Below are 13,414 nucleotides of genomic sequence, written 5' to 3' on the forward strand. Positions count from 1 at the left end.
GTGTGTTGACGGTGGTTGAGGTGTGTTGACGGTGTTTGAGGTGTCTTGACGGTGGTTGAGGTGTATTGACGGTGTTTTATGGTGTGTTGACGGTGGTTGAGGTGTGTTGACGCTGTTTTAGGTGTGTTGACGGTGTTTTATGGTGTGTTGACGGTGGTTGAGGTGTGTTGACGGTGGTTGAGGTGTGTTGACGCTGTTTTAGGTGTGTTGACGGTGTTTTATGGTGTGTTGACAGTGTTTGATTTGTGTTGACGGTGTTTTATGGTTTTAGGTGTGTTGACGCTGTGTTATGGTGTATTGACGGTGTTTTATGGTGTGTTGATGGTGGTTGAGGTGTGTTGACGGTGTTTTAGGTGTGTTGACGGTGTTTTATGGTGTGTTGACGGTGTTTCATGGTGTGTTGAGGTGTTTTGACAGTGTTTTAGGTGTGTTGACGGCATCCCGCTAGTGGAACATTAAGTAACTTGAGTTTTCTGAGAAGGATGTTTCAAAAGAGGGTGCCATCAGAAGTACGTCTGTACACAGTTCGGCGTAATGGGGACAGAATCTCCTGCTTGTACTTTTTACTCGTAAGGGTGCACCTCACCAAATAGGAGAAAACAGAGCGGCCCATTTGTGACCTGGGGTGTTGACTTCCAGCTTGAGGTATTTTGGATGACATAGGCCCTGAAATCAATGGTCTTATTTGATGAGAGGTGTAGGGACATTTTGTTAAGATTGATGCTTGGACGTTTTGAAAATTTGACCAGTGGAGGGTGCTATTACTTGGAGGGAGAATTACTCGACGGGCCTAGGGACTCCCCATATAAAATTGAGCAGAGAATAAAAGTTCAAGAGTCAATCAATAATTTTCCCTATCAAATTAAAATCTGTGAGACTTTCAAGTATTTTTTGTGTATTTTTGAATATGTAGCATTTTGCACTGTGTACTATGGGAGATTATTTGGTGGGGTGCACCCTATAGGATCCCTTCCACGAAGAATGGTTTCGGCCATTTTTTTGTTTATTTGATGGGGTTTTAAATTGTTATTGTTTATAATAATTTGTAAATTGACATTCAGTGTGATAGAGATTAGTTTTTTAATCCGGTGAGAGTTTCCTTCAAATTGTTCACTGTGCTAAACAATTTATTTATGGGGTGTCGTGGCCGAGCGGTTAAGAGCACCGAATTCAAGCTCTGCTGGTTCTGTTCAGCAGTGTGTGGGTTCGAATCACGGTCGTGACACTTGTGTCCCTGATCAAGACACTTAACTATAATTGCTTCTCTCCACCCAGGGGTAAATGGGGACCTGTGAGGGCAGAGATGGTTCTTGTGATTGATTTAGCCGAGTAGCGCATTTGTTGCACGAGGCTGTATACTCCCCAGGGAGCTGAGATGGTTTAAGGAGTGAATTAAGGCCCAGTGACCAGGGGTAGTAATTTGAAGCGCTTTGAGACACCCATTCGGGAGTGAAAAGGCGCTATATATAAACTCAAATATTATTTACAAGAAAATGGAATGTTAAATGTTACAAAATGGTGGATTGCACCCCAGTCAGGATTTGCTGTTTTGGTAGTTTGTGGACATATTTCTGTGTGTAAAAAACACCTTGTACCGCTCATGTACCGCTTGTGCTCTAGGTCACTTATCCGCTCTCCGGTGGGTGATCGGCTGAGGGCGCAATACACTTTTGATGTATCTCACCAACAAAGCAAATAATTCAGACGTCCGAAAGTGCCGCTGCAAAGTCTCACATCGGCCAATCAAAAACACATTTCCAATAAAATCACTGGTTCTGAAAAACCAAGTACCTGTCTTTGTTCTCTTGCCGTGTACAACTCTCAGCAATTATAATCTCATCAGTGAGGGTGCTGTCTTGTGACGTCACATGCAATGGGTTCTGTTTCGCTCAAGATGAAGATTGGGTATAGTTTTACCTGTTCAAAGGAGTATACCTCGAAAGTTGAATGGCTGCCAAAACATAGACAATTTTCTTTTTTTCAGTTGTCAGCAAAATTCATTATTTTCAAGCCTATTGGAATGAAATAACTTTTTGCAATATTAGCCATCAACTTTGACAATAGGGATTTAGTATAATACAAGTGAACCCCGATAATCGGGCTTAGAGTCCCGTTGGTTGGATTCCGAACGATGTCGAGTGTCAACAAGAGGTCGAAACAAAAACAAACACAAACTTTGGTTGGTACTTTGGCCAGTGATGTAGTGGCTATGTGTACGTTAACCACGCTCTCGATACACACCAACTTTGGTCCGCACTTGAGCAGAGGTTCGGTGACACTCGGGAGGGTGAACTACGCTTTTATTACTCAGCGACGTCCTTGTTTGGTCCAGATCCACTGATAAATATTTCGGCGATTTATGAGAGAAATTGAATTATGTCGTCTTAAAAGCCATCTTGTTTGGTGAGGAATTTCTGTCAAAAAGGGAGACTCTAGCTTGGAATTGATCTATAGTTGTACTTTGCAAAGACCCAACAAAGTAAGGGCACCGTTTCGTGAAGGTAGCGGTGGAAAGTGAACCTTGCTATGAGCGCACAGTTTGGGCATAAAACAAACTTTTTTTTGCTAAATCGCGAGTTTATTGATTTCGGGGGAATTTTTTGGAGTGTGGAATAACAAGTTTCACCGGACCGGAGCAGTGGAAGTGTTGATTTCGGAGTGAAATTTACAAGTTGAACCGGGCGGAACGATTATGGCGTGGTCACGGTATCTACGAATAAAACAACAGTGGATTAAAGAGTTTCTCGCCGAGTTTCTGGGAACATTTCTGCTAATGGTAAGGATGAATCAGAAGACTGGAATAACTTTTATTGCTGTGTCAAGACTCGCTGATTGCTTGTGTTTCAATAACTCAGGTTGGCTCCATGCTTTTCAAACTGTGGACCCCAATCGCATTTTTGTCCCCTTCAGCACTTTAAGAAATTGCCACTGTCGCAGTGCGGTTTTTCAATATATAGGGAACTTATAAATTTTCTCTATCGAATAAAACAAAAACGGAATCCTGACTTTATAAATCACATTCAAATATGAAGAATTTCCATGACAATAAGAACCTTTTACAGGGTGTTTTCACATTTAAAATTTTTTTTTTAATGTAATGTTGTTTTCGTTAACAAATTGTAGTCCTACACGTTTTGACTTATACAGTTTACTAATTGCACCCTGCCCCTTTTGAATGTGGACAATATAAACAAGTGCCTTATCTAACGTTATACCACCATATCTGATGAGGGGTATGTGCCCCGCCCCCAAAGCTGACCCTGACCCTATAAAAGGGTAATATCGATGTTTGGGGCGCCATATGGTACGGTAGTCATTAGCAGCAATTTGTGTAAAAGCAGTCGTCAACAATTCTAAATTTTGAAGAAAAAAAATGAATGAAATGATTGTTGGTATAATAACCCCGATGGTCGATGGAAGTTACGAATATAAGAAGATGTCAAAGACCAGTATTCTGACTTGGTGTATCCCAGAATAATCATGCATAAACCAACAAACCTGTGAGAATTTGTGCTCAATCGGTCATCGAAGTTGCAAGAGAATAATAGAAAAAAACACCCTTGTTGCACTTTTGTGTGCTTTCAGAATGCAAAAGTATTTGAGTGAAAAAAAAACCTCTTTCTAAAAAACTATTACTTCAGAGGGATTAGTTCTCATAATGTTTTTTATCAACATATCTCCATCGCTTGTTACCAAGTACAACAACACTATTTTGAGTAATTTACCAACAATTTCCAGTACCTTTAAAGCCGGGGTTTGGCCTTAATCATACGAATTGGTATCGTTAGGATTTGCAAAATGAGACCTCATCTGGGTTTCTCCCTCGTGTGCGAGTGGCACTCAACTGCTGAAACGCTCAGAAAAAAATGGTATCTGAAAAAAATTACAATAACAGCTGCTCCCTTCGTTTCTTTGGGGTTTTTAGACTAAAGGGAATGTTTACGTTTGGTAATCGCTCTTAAAATTAATGAGATAAAAACTGTTTGATACGAGTCAACATTAGCTTTTAATGTTATATAAAGCATTCGCAGAAACATTCCACTAAGTAATTGCGGTTTTGTAAAAAGTATACCAGCATATGCCTTAAAGTGCGGAGTGTTTCTTAGATTGTCTATCCTATTGGCAGAATTATTCTACTGCTTGGATATAATTCCCTCCGGTTTTGCGGCGCTATCTAAAAAACGCGACCATCTTTCGAAATGAATTATTATTTACAAATTACTTTATTGTACACATCTACATTAATACAGGATTTGCACAATCGAATTGTTTCAAAAAACAATACTTAGCATACAATTTATTGCGTAGCCCATCGAAATACTCAATTATACTCAATTATATTAACGTATTTGAGAGCTCAAGAAAAGAGGATACAGTGTACAAATTTTACAAATAATTTGGTGTTGTTGAAATCCAACTTGAGGGTTTTATGACATAGGCCCTGAACTAAAGACAGCAAAAAAAAACAACGCAGCTGAAAGCACCTAATATGTATGTTTATTTTGACGTAGGTCTAATGCCTATCTTGAAACGTACACTTTGACTTCTGATTCTCATTGCATGGGCTTCCACTCAACAAATCAATTCACCAACCACCCATCCGACGATTGTTCATTCCTGTACAATTATTTGCAATTTACTGTTTACATAGATGATAACTATTGATAGCGTTGTTATATCACGACCTGTATAAACCATAAACAGTGCAGGGACATGCCACACTATCGGAGGTCATCAAGATCTAAATATTTCTATAAGTCAGGATTACGGGTGCGCACCGTTACATCAGAAATCGGGAGCAAACTGAGTGTCGAGCTCTTTGTTTGTATATAGGCCATCGAAATACTAAATTCTACACAGATTTTGAGAGCCCAAAGAAAAGGGATACAGTGTACAAATGTTGCCCAATATTGTTACCTAGGGATTATTGACTTCCAACTTGATCTTACATTTGCCGGGAGATGTGTAGCAACATTTTTTCAAGAATGATGCTCGGACGTTTTGAAATTAACTGGTTTTAGGGGCGTTTTTTCGTTGGAGGATCAAAAACTCGACGGGCACGTGACTCCCCATAAATGGAGCAGAGGATTAATGCTCAAGAGTCAATTATTACTAGTGCCTTTAGTGTAAAAAGCTGTTTTTCGCGTATTTTGTTTTTTAATATCCAGCATTTTGCACTGAATGCTATTGGTGCACCAGAGATAGGTTCACTGTAGGTGAACTCAACCTGTTAAACCTTTGCTCCTTGTGTTTACGCCGTAGTTCAGAATTGATTGAAAACCAATTCCTACATGCAGCTCCCCTGGGTTAATTTTCACATTTTACTAAGGTTCCTTTGTTATATCCTTATCAAGGGTTGATTTTAGCCTTGTTTAGGGCGTACTTGCGCATTAATTTGTTCGTTTAAAATCTATAAGAAACACGTTATGTTAATTTTGATTGATAGCCTCTTTGCTTGCTCCGCGAAGCAAACATACAACAACAAAACAACACGCTGAGAGAACCATGTACCACTTCTCCTGAGATCCACAATTGTTTGAGGGAGGGGTGGGCTGGGGCACGTGAACCCAGCCCTCTACGCAAACGCCACTTTCTGCAATATTTGTTAATGCTGATCTTATAATTTATTTGAACAATTCAGTTGTTTGGAGATGGCAACGTAGCCCAGAGCGTGCTAAGCGGGAAAGAGTACGGGGAGTTTCTCTCTATCAACCTAGGATGGTTTGTTGCCGTCACAATGGGTGTATATGCATCGGCGGGAGTTTCAGGTATGACCATCTCTGTTGTTGTTGTTAACTGGTTCCATGTCATTTTTTTTTTTTTTTTAATTATTGACTCTGCATGGTTTTGACGTCATCAATGAATCTCATAAAAGCGAACTTAATCACATTAAACTACTAGCCAATAACCAAATGGAGAGAAGACAATGAAGAAGTTTTAGTTTTAGATGTGGGACAAAAACCCAAAAGAGTTATTCCAGGCAAAATCTTGCAGTCATGCAGGGACTGAAAACTCAATCACAGAGTGCCCTCAGTCGAACCGGGGTCCAAGGGGTTAAGCAAGACACCACTACACCAACCTCCCTATAGCCATTATGATCCACCAGTGTTTATACCTGATTCCATTGGCACCAGATGACTGAGAATAATGTATAATAGATACCCAGAAGGGTTGCCAATTCATCGCCCAGGTAATACTCCCCAGCTCTCACTGGTATCGATTTCTACTCATTGGTGGGGACAAGCAATTGTGATAAAGTACCTTGCTCAGGGGCACAACTGTTGCCGCTGAGAGACCAGTATTAGAACCCACACCCTTCAAAATACAAAACTTGAGTCCAAGCACATCATAGACCACTCGGCCACGACACCCAATAAATCTGACTGTTGGGCCAATGAGTAATTTCCTTGAATTTGTTTAGGTGTCCCCCCCCCCTTCTCTTTTGTTTTGGGTTGTCAGATTGGTGAAAGCACTCTCGGAACAGGTTAAATTAGAATCATACGAAGGGAACACGTGTACTGTAGCTCATGAGTGACTTTTCTATTTGTAATTGTACAACGATTCGTAATGAGTATAGAGGTTGTGAATGTGCATCATATAGCGACCTGTCCAGCTATTTTGTTGCCGGTGCTGCTCGTAACCAAACGAGATGGTTAGAGAGTAAGGACTGAGTATGGTTCCTCATGAAAATGGACAATACAATGAAAACGCACCTTGAGATACCGAGTTACCTTGAAAATGTTATATAAGTGCCACTTTAAAATGCATTAACTACTATTTGAATGTTAGGCAAACTTGGTTTCTGTTGATTGTAACCCATCCAGGAGGACACATCAACCCTGCTGTCTCGTTGGCCCTGGCTGTGGTCGGTAAATTCAGCTGGAAGAAAGTTCCACACTACATTGTGGCACAGATGCTTGGGTCATTCGCAGCTTCAGCTGCTCTCTATGGCGTGTATCTGGGTAAGCACTAGCATTATCTGACGTCACACTTTCGAGGATCGTGAACAACGCCAGAGAGTGACCTCCAGCCTGAGTAAATTCCCGCCCTTAATCACTTTTCACGCGAATTCAGTTCGCATTTTATATCATGAATCTAAATTATGAACTTTTAATCGTTGTGTTTAATTATTTAATCTTTTCACTGCGAAACCACAGAATTATTGTTTGTATCCCGTTGTCTGAAATGATGTTCTTGTCCACCTTTTTCGATTCTCCTATAGACGCATTGAATGATTTCGATGGTGGTGTCAGACAGGTACTGGGCGAGAACGGTACAGCCGGTATATGGGCGACCTACCCAAAGCCTTTCCTCAGTTTGCAGACGGGTCTTGGTGATCAGGTATAGTTTATTGCATTATCTTATGCTTGCTTACAACATCGTAAACAACTGGAGTTTTGGTAAACGTAAAACGACCCTGATTTGTCACATAGTTATTTACGGTCAACCCCACCCAGTCTTTAGCGCGATGTAAATCATTCTTCTTGTGACATTGCTATGGTGACCCTACTTGGTTGGGGTCTAATCAAACTAAACTGTACTGTTTACATACACAATGTTTACATACACAATAATGTGTGATTTGAGGCATTGCATGGCGAGGTAGGTTTCCATATACAACTTAATACACGGGAGTCCACAGCATTAGACTTTACACCAGCCTGTTGAGTCACCCATAGACTTGCCCTTGACAGATTATGATGTACATTGCTTTATCTGCGAATCTCTAGAACCATAAACATAGTACTTTATAATTGATGCGAGGTCAACGGTCATGTTAGTCTTGGTTCAGGACTCTCCTGGATTTGTAACAGGAAAGCGCGCTATCACCCCCAACGCGCTATCAACCACGAACCGCTATCACAGGAGAGTCTTGGAACATTCGTTAAATCTCCCCCCCCCAAAAAAAAAAAAAAAAAAAAAAATCGGGGGGAAACATAATGCGCGTGCGTAGGTTTCCCGCAGAGCCCGCCCCTTTTTGTTGGGGGGGGGGGGGGAGATTTAACGTATGTGCCAAGACTCTCCTGTGATAGCGGTTCTCGGGTGATAGCGGTTCGTGGTTGATAGCGCGTTGGGGGTGATAGCGCCCTGTTGTGACAAATCGCGGAGAGTCTTGAACCAAGACTACGGTCATGTACGTGGCCTCTACAACGTAATTCCGGCGTAGTTCACAAGCCTCGTAGTGTGACGTCAGATGTTCAGGCTGAGTCAGTTCCCTTTCTCAAAAAGGAAGCCCAACCACTAGAGTTCACTGTTCATGATTCAGTCATCGATATAAAGTTTGTTTATAAGTTGATTACAATACGAACCAACCACCGAAGAGTTGATCCTAGATGAACGAAAGTTTACAAGCGCCCGAAACTGTGGCAGGAGGTACCAATCAAGTGGTGTAAAAAATGCTTTCAGCCCATGTTACTTTACTGTATGATGGGGTACACACACTGGGGGACCAAACTAATCACCTATGACAGGTACTTAAAAAACATACTAAAAACTTGTCCACGTTCATGTTTTAATCCTTTTTTCTCATATCGGCTCATCGTTGAATTGGCAACTGTAGTCTTATGGGTATGACCATGTGGTGGTGGGTGTATGAAGGCCCACCAATCAACACCGAGAACGTCCGGTCCAAATGGGATGTTTTTGAAATGTTAGGTAGAGCAGCAGACTTACCATGTAGATTCATTTGTTCTCGGTCTCGATCGCATGATAGCTGAAAACTGAAAACTGCGTAGAGAATGACGTCTAACTAATACAAGAATAATGCAAAAAAGGTATCGATTAGGGGGTCGTTTAACATGGGCAGGGTTGTCTACCCTTTAGAATCCAGGATTTTTAGGAATACGGGGCCGATTTCACATAAACGTATCGTAAGACACTTTGTGCGAGATCACACTTTACTTATAGCAACTGCGATCGATTTTGCAGTTTAGATCAATCTTAGCTCTTTGGAACTCGGCCTCAGGTTGATTGACAGAGTAGGCGTCCTTACTTCGCTCTCGTGTACAGCAACTAATGATGAATTAAAAACTAGCCCAAACATTAATTGACAAGGAGAAAACCTGATTTACGGGATTTAAAAGCTTAAAGGCAGTGGACACTTTTGGTAATTACTCAAAATAACTATTAGCATAAAACCTTTCTTGGTGACAAGTAATGGGGAGAGGTTGTTGGTATAAAACATTGTGAGAAACAGCTCCCTCTGAAGTGCCATAGTTTTGGAGAAAGAAGTAATTTTCCACGAATTTGATTTCGAGACCTGTCTCGAAATCAACCATAAACGCACACAACGTCGTGTAACAAGGGTGTTTTCTTCTTTCATTATTATCTCGCAACTTTGATGACCGATTGAGCTCAAATTTTCACAGGTTTGTTATTTCATGCATATGTTGAGAAACACCAACTGTGAAGGGCTAGTCTTTGACAATTACCAATAGTGTCCACTGCCTTTAACGGGAGCGCCCTTGTGGGTTATATTTAGACACTGGAACAATGGACCCCAAAAGGGAATTTTTTGTTTAACCTGGAGCCGCCCACAAGGGAATTCTGAAGACAGAAAATTGAAATGGGCTGAATGAAGAAGATTCAGAAGAGGGCGCTGTTAGAAGAATTTTGTACACAGTTCGCCGCATGGGTTTGGGTAAGGGTGTGGGGGGGGGGGGGGGTAGGGGACAGAATCTTTAAGGGACAGTGTCGCCTGTCACACACCGGATACCAGGTATGCTTGAAATGAGTGTGTATAATGATGGTGCTGGTCAACTTCTTGCTCAAACTTGATAACAAAGTTTGATTTGAACGTTTAAAAACTTTCAAAGTTTGGATGTTAATAATAGTAGTATCATAAATAAATTGTAATTTAGTCTAAATGTAAAGTTATTATTTTGTTCGACTAGATTCTCGGCACCGGTTTGCTTGTGTGCTGCGTCTTGGCCGTCACTGATAAACGCAACGACGGAGCACCGAAGGGTATGACGGCCTTGATGGTGGGGTTATCGGTGCTAGGCATCGGCTTGGCATTCGGGTACAACTGCGGCTACGCCATCAACCCGGCCCGTGACTTGGCACCGAGGCTGTTCACGTACATCGCTGGATGGGGGGTGGAGGTTTGGGTGTAAGTCAACATTAATGTTGTTGTCAGTCAGGTGCAATCGTGTTTGTTCAAGCCACACACGCGGGAATTTTGGTAGGTAGAACTTATTTCTACCTTCATTCATGGTTTCACCAAAGCAAAAAACAAAAGCACGAAGTTCAAAAATATCCCTCAAATGTCAAAGTCTCTCTCAGTCGATCAAGTTAGACAAGTTAAATGCGTTTACTGACAGGCTAACGTCTTCCTTGTAAACGTGTAGGTTAGAAATAGATGAACATTTTGAGCTTGTTTCAAGAAATCTAACTTTGAACTGCTTTTTGATATATTTTTTCAAATCTCTGTCATATCAAGCAATTTCTTTACGATTTGTCCATGGATGTGTGTGACTTATAATGTTGGTTGTTTACTTGTTTAAATGTTTCAGACCCAATGGAATACATTGGTGGTGGGTTCCTATAGTTGGGCCCTGCCTCGGGGCAATAGCGGGCGCTCTGACCTACATGCTCTGTGTGGAACTCCATCATACACCGGAGGATGAAAAACCGATGACTGAGCTGGACGAAGATTATGGTAAATCTATTATTTGTTTACCCTTGTTTGAAATAAAGCCTCATATTCGTTGGCTTTATATTGTTTCATCCATCCGTCAATTGGGTGTATGCAGTTTGTGAGTGCACTGTTTTGTTTGGCTCATAGACCTTACCGCAAATAATCGGTACGCGCATATAAGTGGTGCGTTCGTTTAGCTTCCCTGGGTCTACCCCGCGGTGCTCACTCGGGTGAGCCCCTCATAAGAGCTAATCGAACGATCACACTCGCCCTCTCGTGTTGACAGCACGCACCTCAGGTCACCCCAAGTGACCCACTCCACAAGCAGGGCACTGGGGGGCTGACCTGGGTGAGCCCCTGGAATGACGTCAAAAGCTATTCGAACGCACCGGGGCAGACCGGGGATGACCCAGGGAAGCTAAACGAACGCACCCATTATGAGTGAAACGAGGTGCATTCTGGTCTCAGCTAATGGTCAAGTTTGAATGCTAGCACCTCATTCAACAGTTAGCGCATGCGCAATGTGTTTGGAGGTCTAGAGAAAAAACATACTCAACGATGCGTTCAATTTTGTAGTCTGTGTCTGGTCCCTCTGCTGTGCACGCCCTCTCATACCCAATTCAGCCCATCTCCGGGGGTGGGTTAGTATTGGTTCCAAGACCATTTGGTGTTGCGCGGTCACACACACTCAACGTTCCGATCTATGCACGGCAAAAAGACACACGATTGTTACTGTAATGAACGAACGTAGCGGGCGCTCTGTTTTCTGATTTCTGGATCTTGGTGAGAGCACGGTGCACATCGAAGACAACTTAACTGCATTCAATTATGAACTAAAGCTTGGATCAGAAATCATTCTTTCAACTATTCAAAAAAATCGTTTCGATCGATGCCGGTAATGAACCACTTATTGATGACGAGTAAGGATTTACCTATTGTTGTTCTTGGTAGCCTCCATTTCACACTCGGGTTTTTCTCAGGTTTGGCTACATTGATTAAGTTTATATGAGGCATCATTGGTTTCATTACAAGATATAAGATAAATCAAATTACCAAGTTGATCATAAAATGCTGAACAATGTGAACAACACTTCCAGGCGTGTTGCTTTACAACCAATTAAGTAGTTATAAGACTTTCTGGTGTGGACATTAAAATTTTCCTTAAAATCTTAAAACAGCTTATCGGTGCTCATGTAAATTATGTTCCTGTTTATAATTACAGCTATGTCTAACGTCTCGATGAAGCAGAGGGACAGCGAGGTCGCGTACAACAACCCGATGTAACTGAAGACATCGGCAACGGTACGTGGGCGTGTACAAGTGGTGTTATCTATCACACCCGGGAGTGTTAACCAAGTGTATTGGCAGTGTACAATTTCTATAACCTATGATAAACTAGATTGTACTTTATTATAAAAATGGTGTAGTGTAGATAATAGACCTTTCATGTGTTAACTTTATTATCGAAACTGTGTTGTGTGTTTAGGAGTTTTGGATTCATGAAGTGCAGGCACATGACATCTTTGGTCATAGACCAGTCTTCTCACTCGGTGTATCCCAACATAATTTATGCATGGACTCAATGATTAAAGATACAACACCATTGCGTGCTTTCAGATGTATTTAAAATAATGAAATACTTTAGCCCTGAAGCATTTTAATATTATTAAGTAAGACAGCCTCTTTCTTTAAAAACTGCGTTACTTAAGAGGGAACCCGTTTCTCTCAATGTTATACTATCAACAGCTCTCCATTGCTGGTTATCAAGTATTTAAGTTTTGATGCGAACAAATATTTTGAATAATTACCATTAGTGTTCAGTGCCTTTAAACTATACTTATGATGTACTCAAGCTTTTAAGTTAGTGTGCTATATGTACGACGAGGGCGATTATTAATGTACATCAGAGTCATGTTATTAATGAATTTATACAAAATGTCAGGATAACTTTTGTTTTTACATCCGTAAGTTTCTTTTACGCATGAAGCAAGCGAAGGTCTATCAGGATCTGTCGTATACGTGATTGTCAATGTTTGTTCTTGAGCCCGAACATTAAGTGTTAAATCTTTTTTTTTTTTGCAGGCAGGTTATGTATCTCAAATAGTTCATAAGTAGTAATGATATTTCAGAAAGTCTTGCAATCATTTACTAAACTTCAGAGTTTTTGTTGTTTTTACTTTGTATGAATCTAGTTTGAAGTTACCAGAATTAAAGGGTCAGATTTTAGCTTTAAATGTAACTAAAACATTCATAGATTCTCAGAAACTTTCTTATTACGTTAAACTTGGTTTGCGTGAACGTTTGACGGGGGGGGGGGGGGGGGGACTTAGCCACCGTGGCCCGGGCACTTGCCCCCCTTCACTCTATCTGGATTAGGATGCTCCTGTGCCCACCCCACCCCAATTGAATAGTACTGGCTATCGCTGCAGATAGAAGCCCCTCCCACCCCCTTTTTATGGGGGGGGGGGGGGGTGAGGTCACCAAATTACTATGAATGCTTGTGTTTACACATCTATTGTATAATACAATTTGTGTAATGAATAATTTATAGGTAGATGATCGATGTATGTAAACCAACATTAATCTGATGATTGGGAATAATAATGCAAACATTTTTGAATTTCGAACGTATTTTTTTTTTCTTTTTCTTTTAGTTGTGTGATTATTTTGTAAATCTTGACAATTTTTGAGTCTTACTGAGGAATGACAGCTCCCCCCGCCCCTCCCTCCACCCCGCCGCATACCTAAATGCCATAATGAGTGATGAATGAAGCA

The 13,414-nt window shown here is 41.2% G+C and overlaps 1 protein-coding gene across 1 annotated transcript; it reads left to right on the plus strand.

Moving 5' to 3' along the window:
* Positions 1-2,494: 2,494 nt before the first annotated feature.
* Positions 2,495-12,298, plus strand: LOC117295936 (aquaporin-9-like). The gene is made up of 7 exons (XM_033778739.1): positions 2,495-2,776; positions 5,642-5,768; positions 6,825-6,962; positions 7,223-7,341; positions 9,894-10,111; positions 10,515-10,660; positions 11,862-12,298. The coding sequence occupies exons 1-7, from the start codon at positions 2,693-2,695 to the stop codon at positions 11,921-11,923; spliced, it is 894 nt and encodes a 297-aa protein (XP_033634630.1). The 5' UTR covers positions 2,495-2,692; the 3' UTR covers positions 11,924-12,298.
* Positions 12,299-13,414: the final 1,116 nt, after the last annotated feature.

This window comes from Asterias rubens, chromosome 10, assembly GCF_902459465.1.
Source record: "Asterias rubens chromosome 10, eAstRub1.3, whole genome shotgun sequence".
Lineage (NCBI taxonomy): Eukaryota > Metazoa > Echinodermata > Asteroidea > Forcipulatida > Asteriidae > Asterias > Asterias rubens.

What these genes read in the sequence shown, in the direction of transcription:
- LOC117295936 (XM_033778739.1), top strand. Translation starts at nt 2,693, where the DNA reads ATGGCGTGGTCACGGTATCTACGAATAAAACAACAGTGGATTAAAGAG. An exon ending in TCTCTATGGCGTGTATCTGG is followed by an intron (nt 6,963 to 7,222) that starts GTAAGCACTAGC and finishes ATTCTCCTATAG; the next exon opens with ACGCATTGAATGATTTCGAT. An exon ending in AGACGGGTCTTGGTGATCAG is followed by an intron (nt 7,342 to 9,893) that starts GTATAGTTTATT and finishes TTGTTCGACTAG; the next exon opens with ATTCTCGGCACCGGTTTGCT.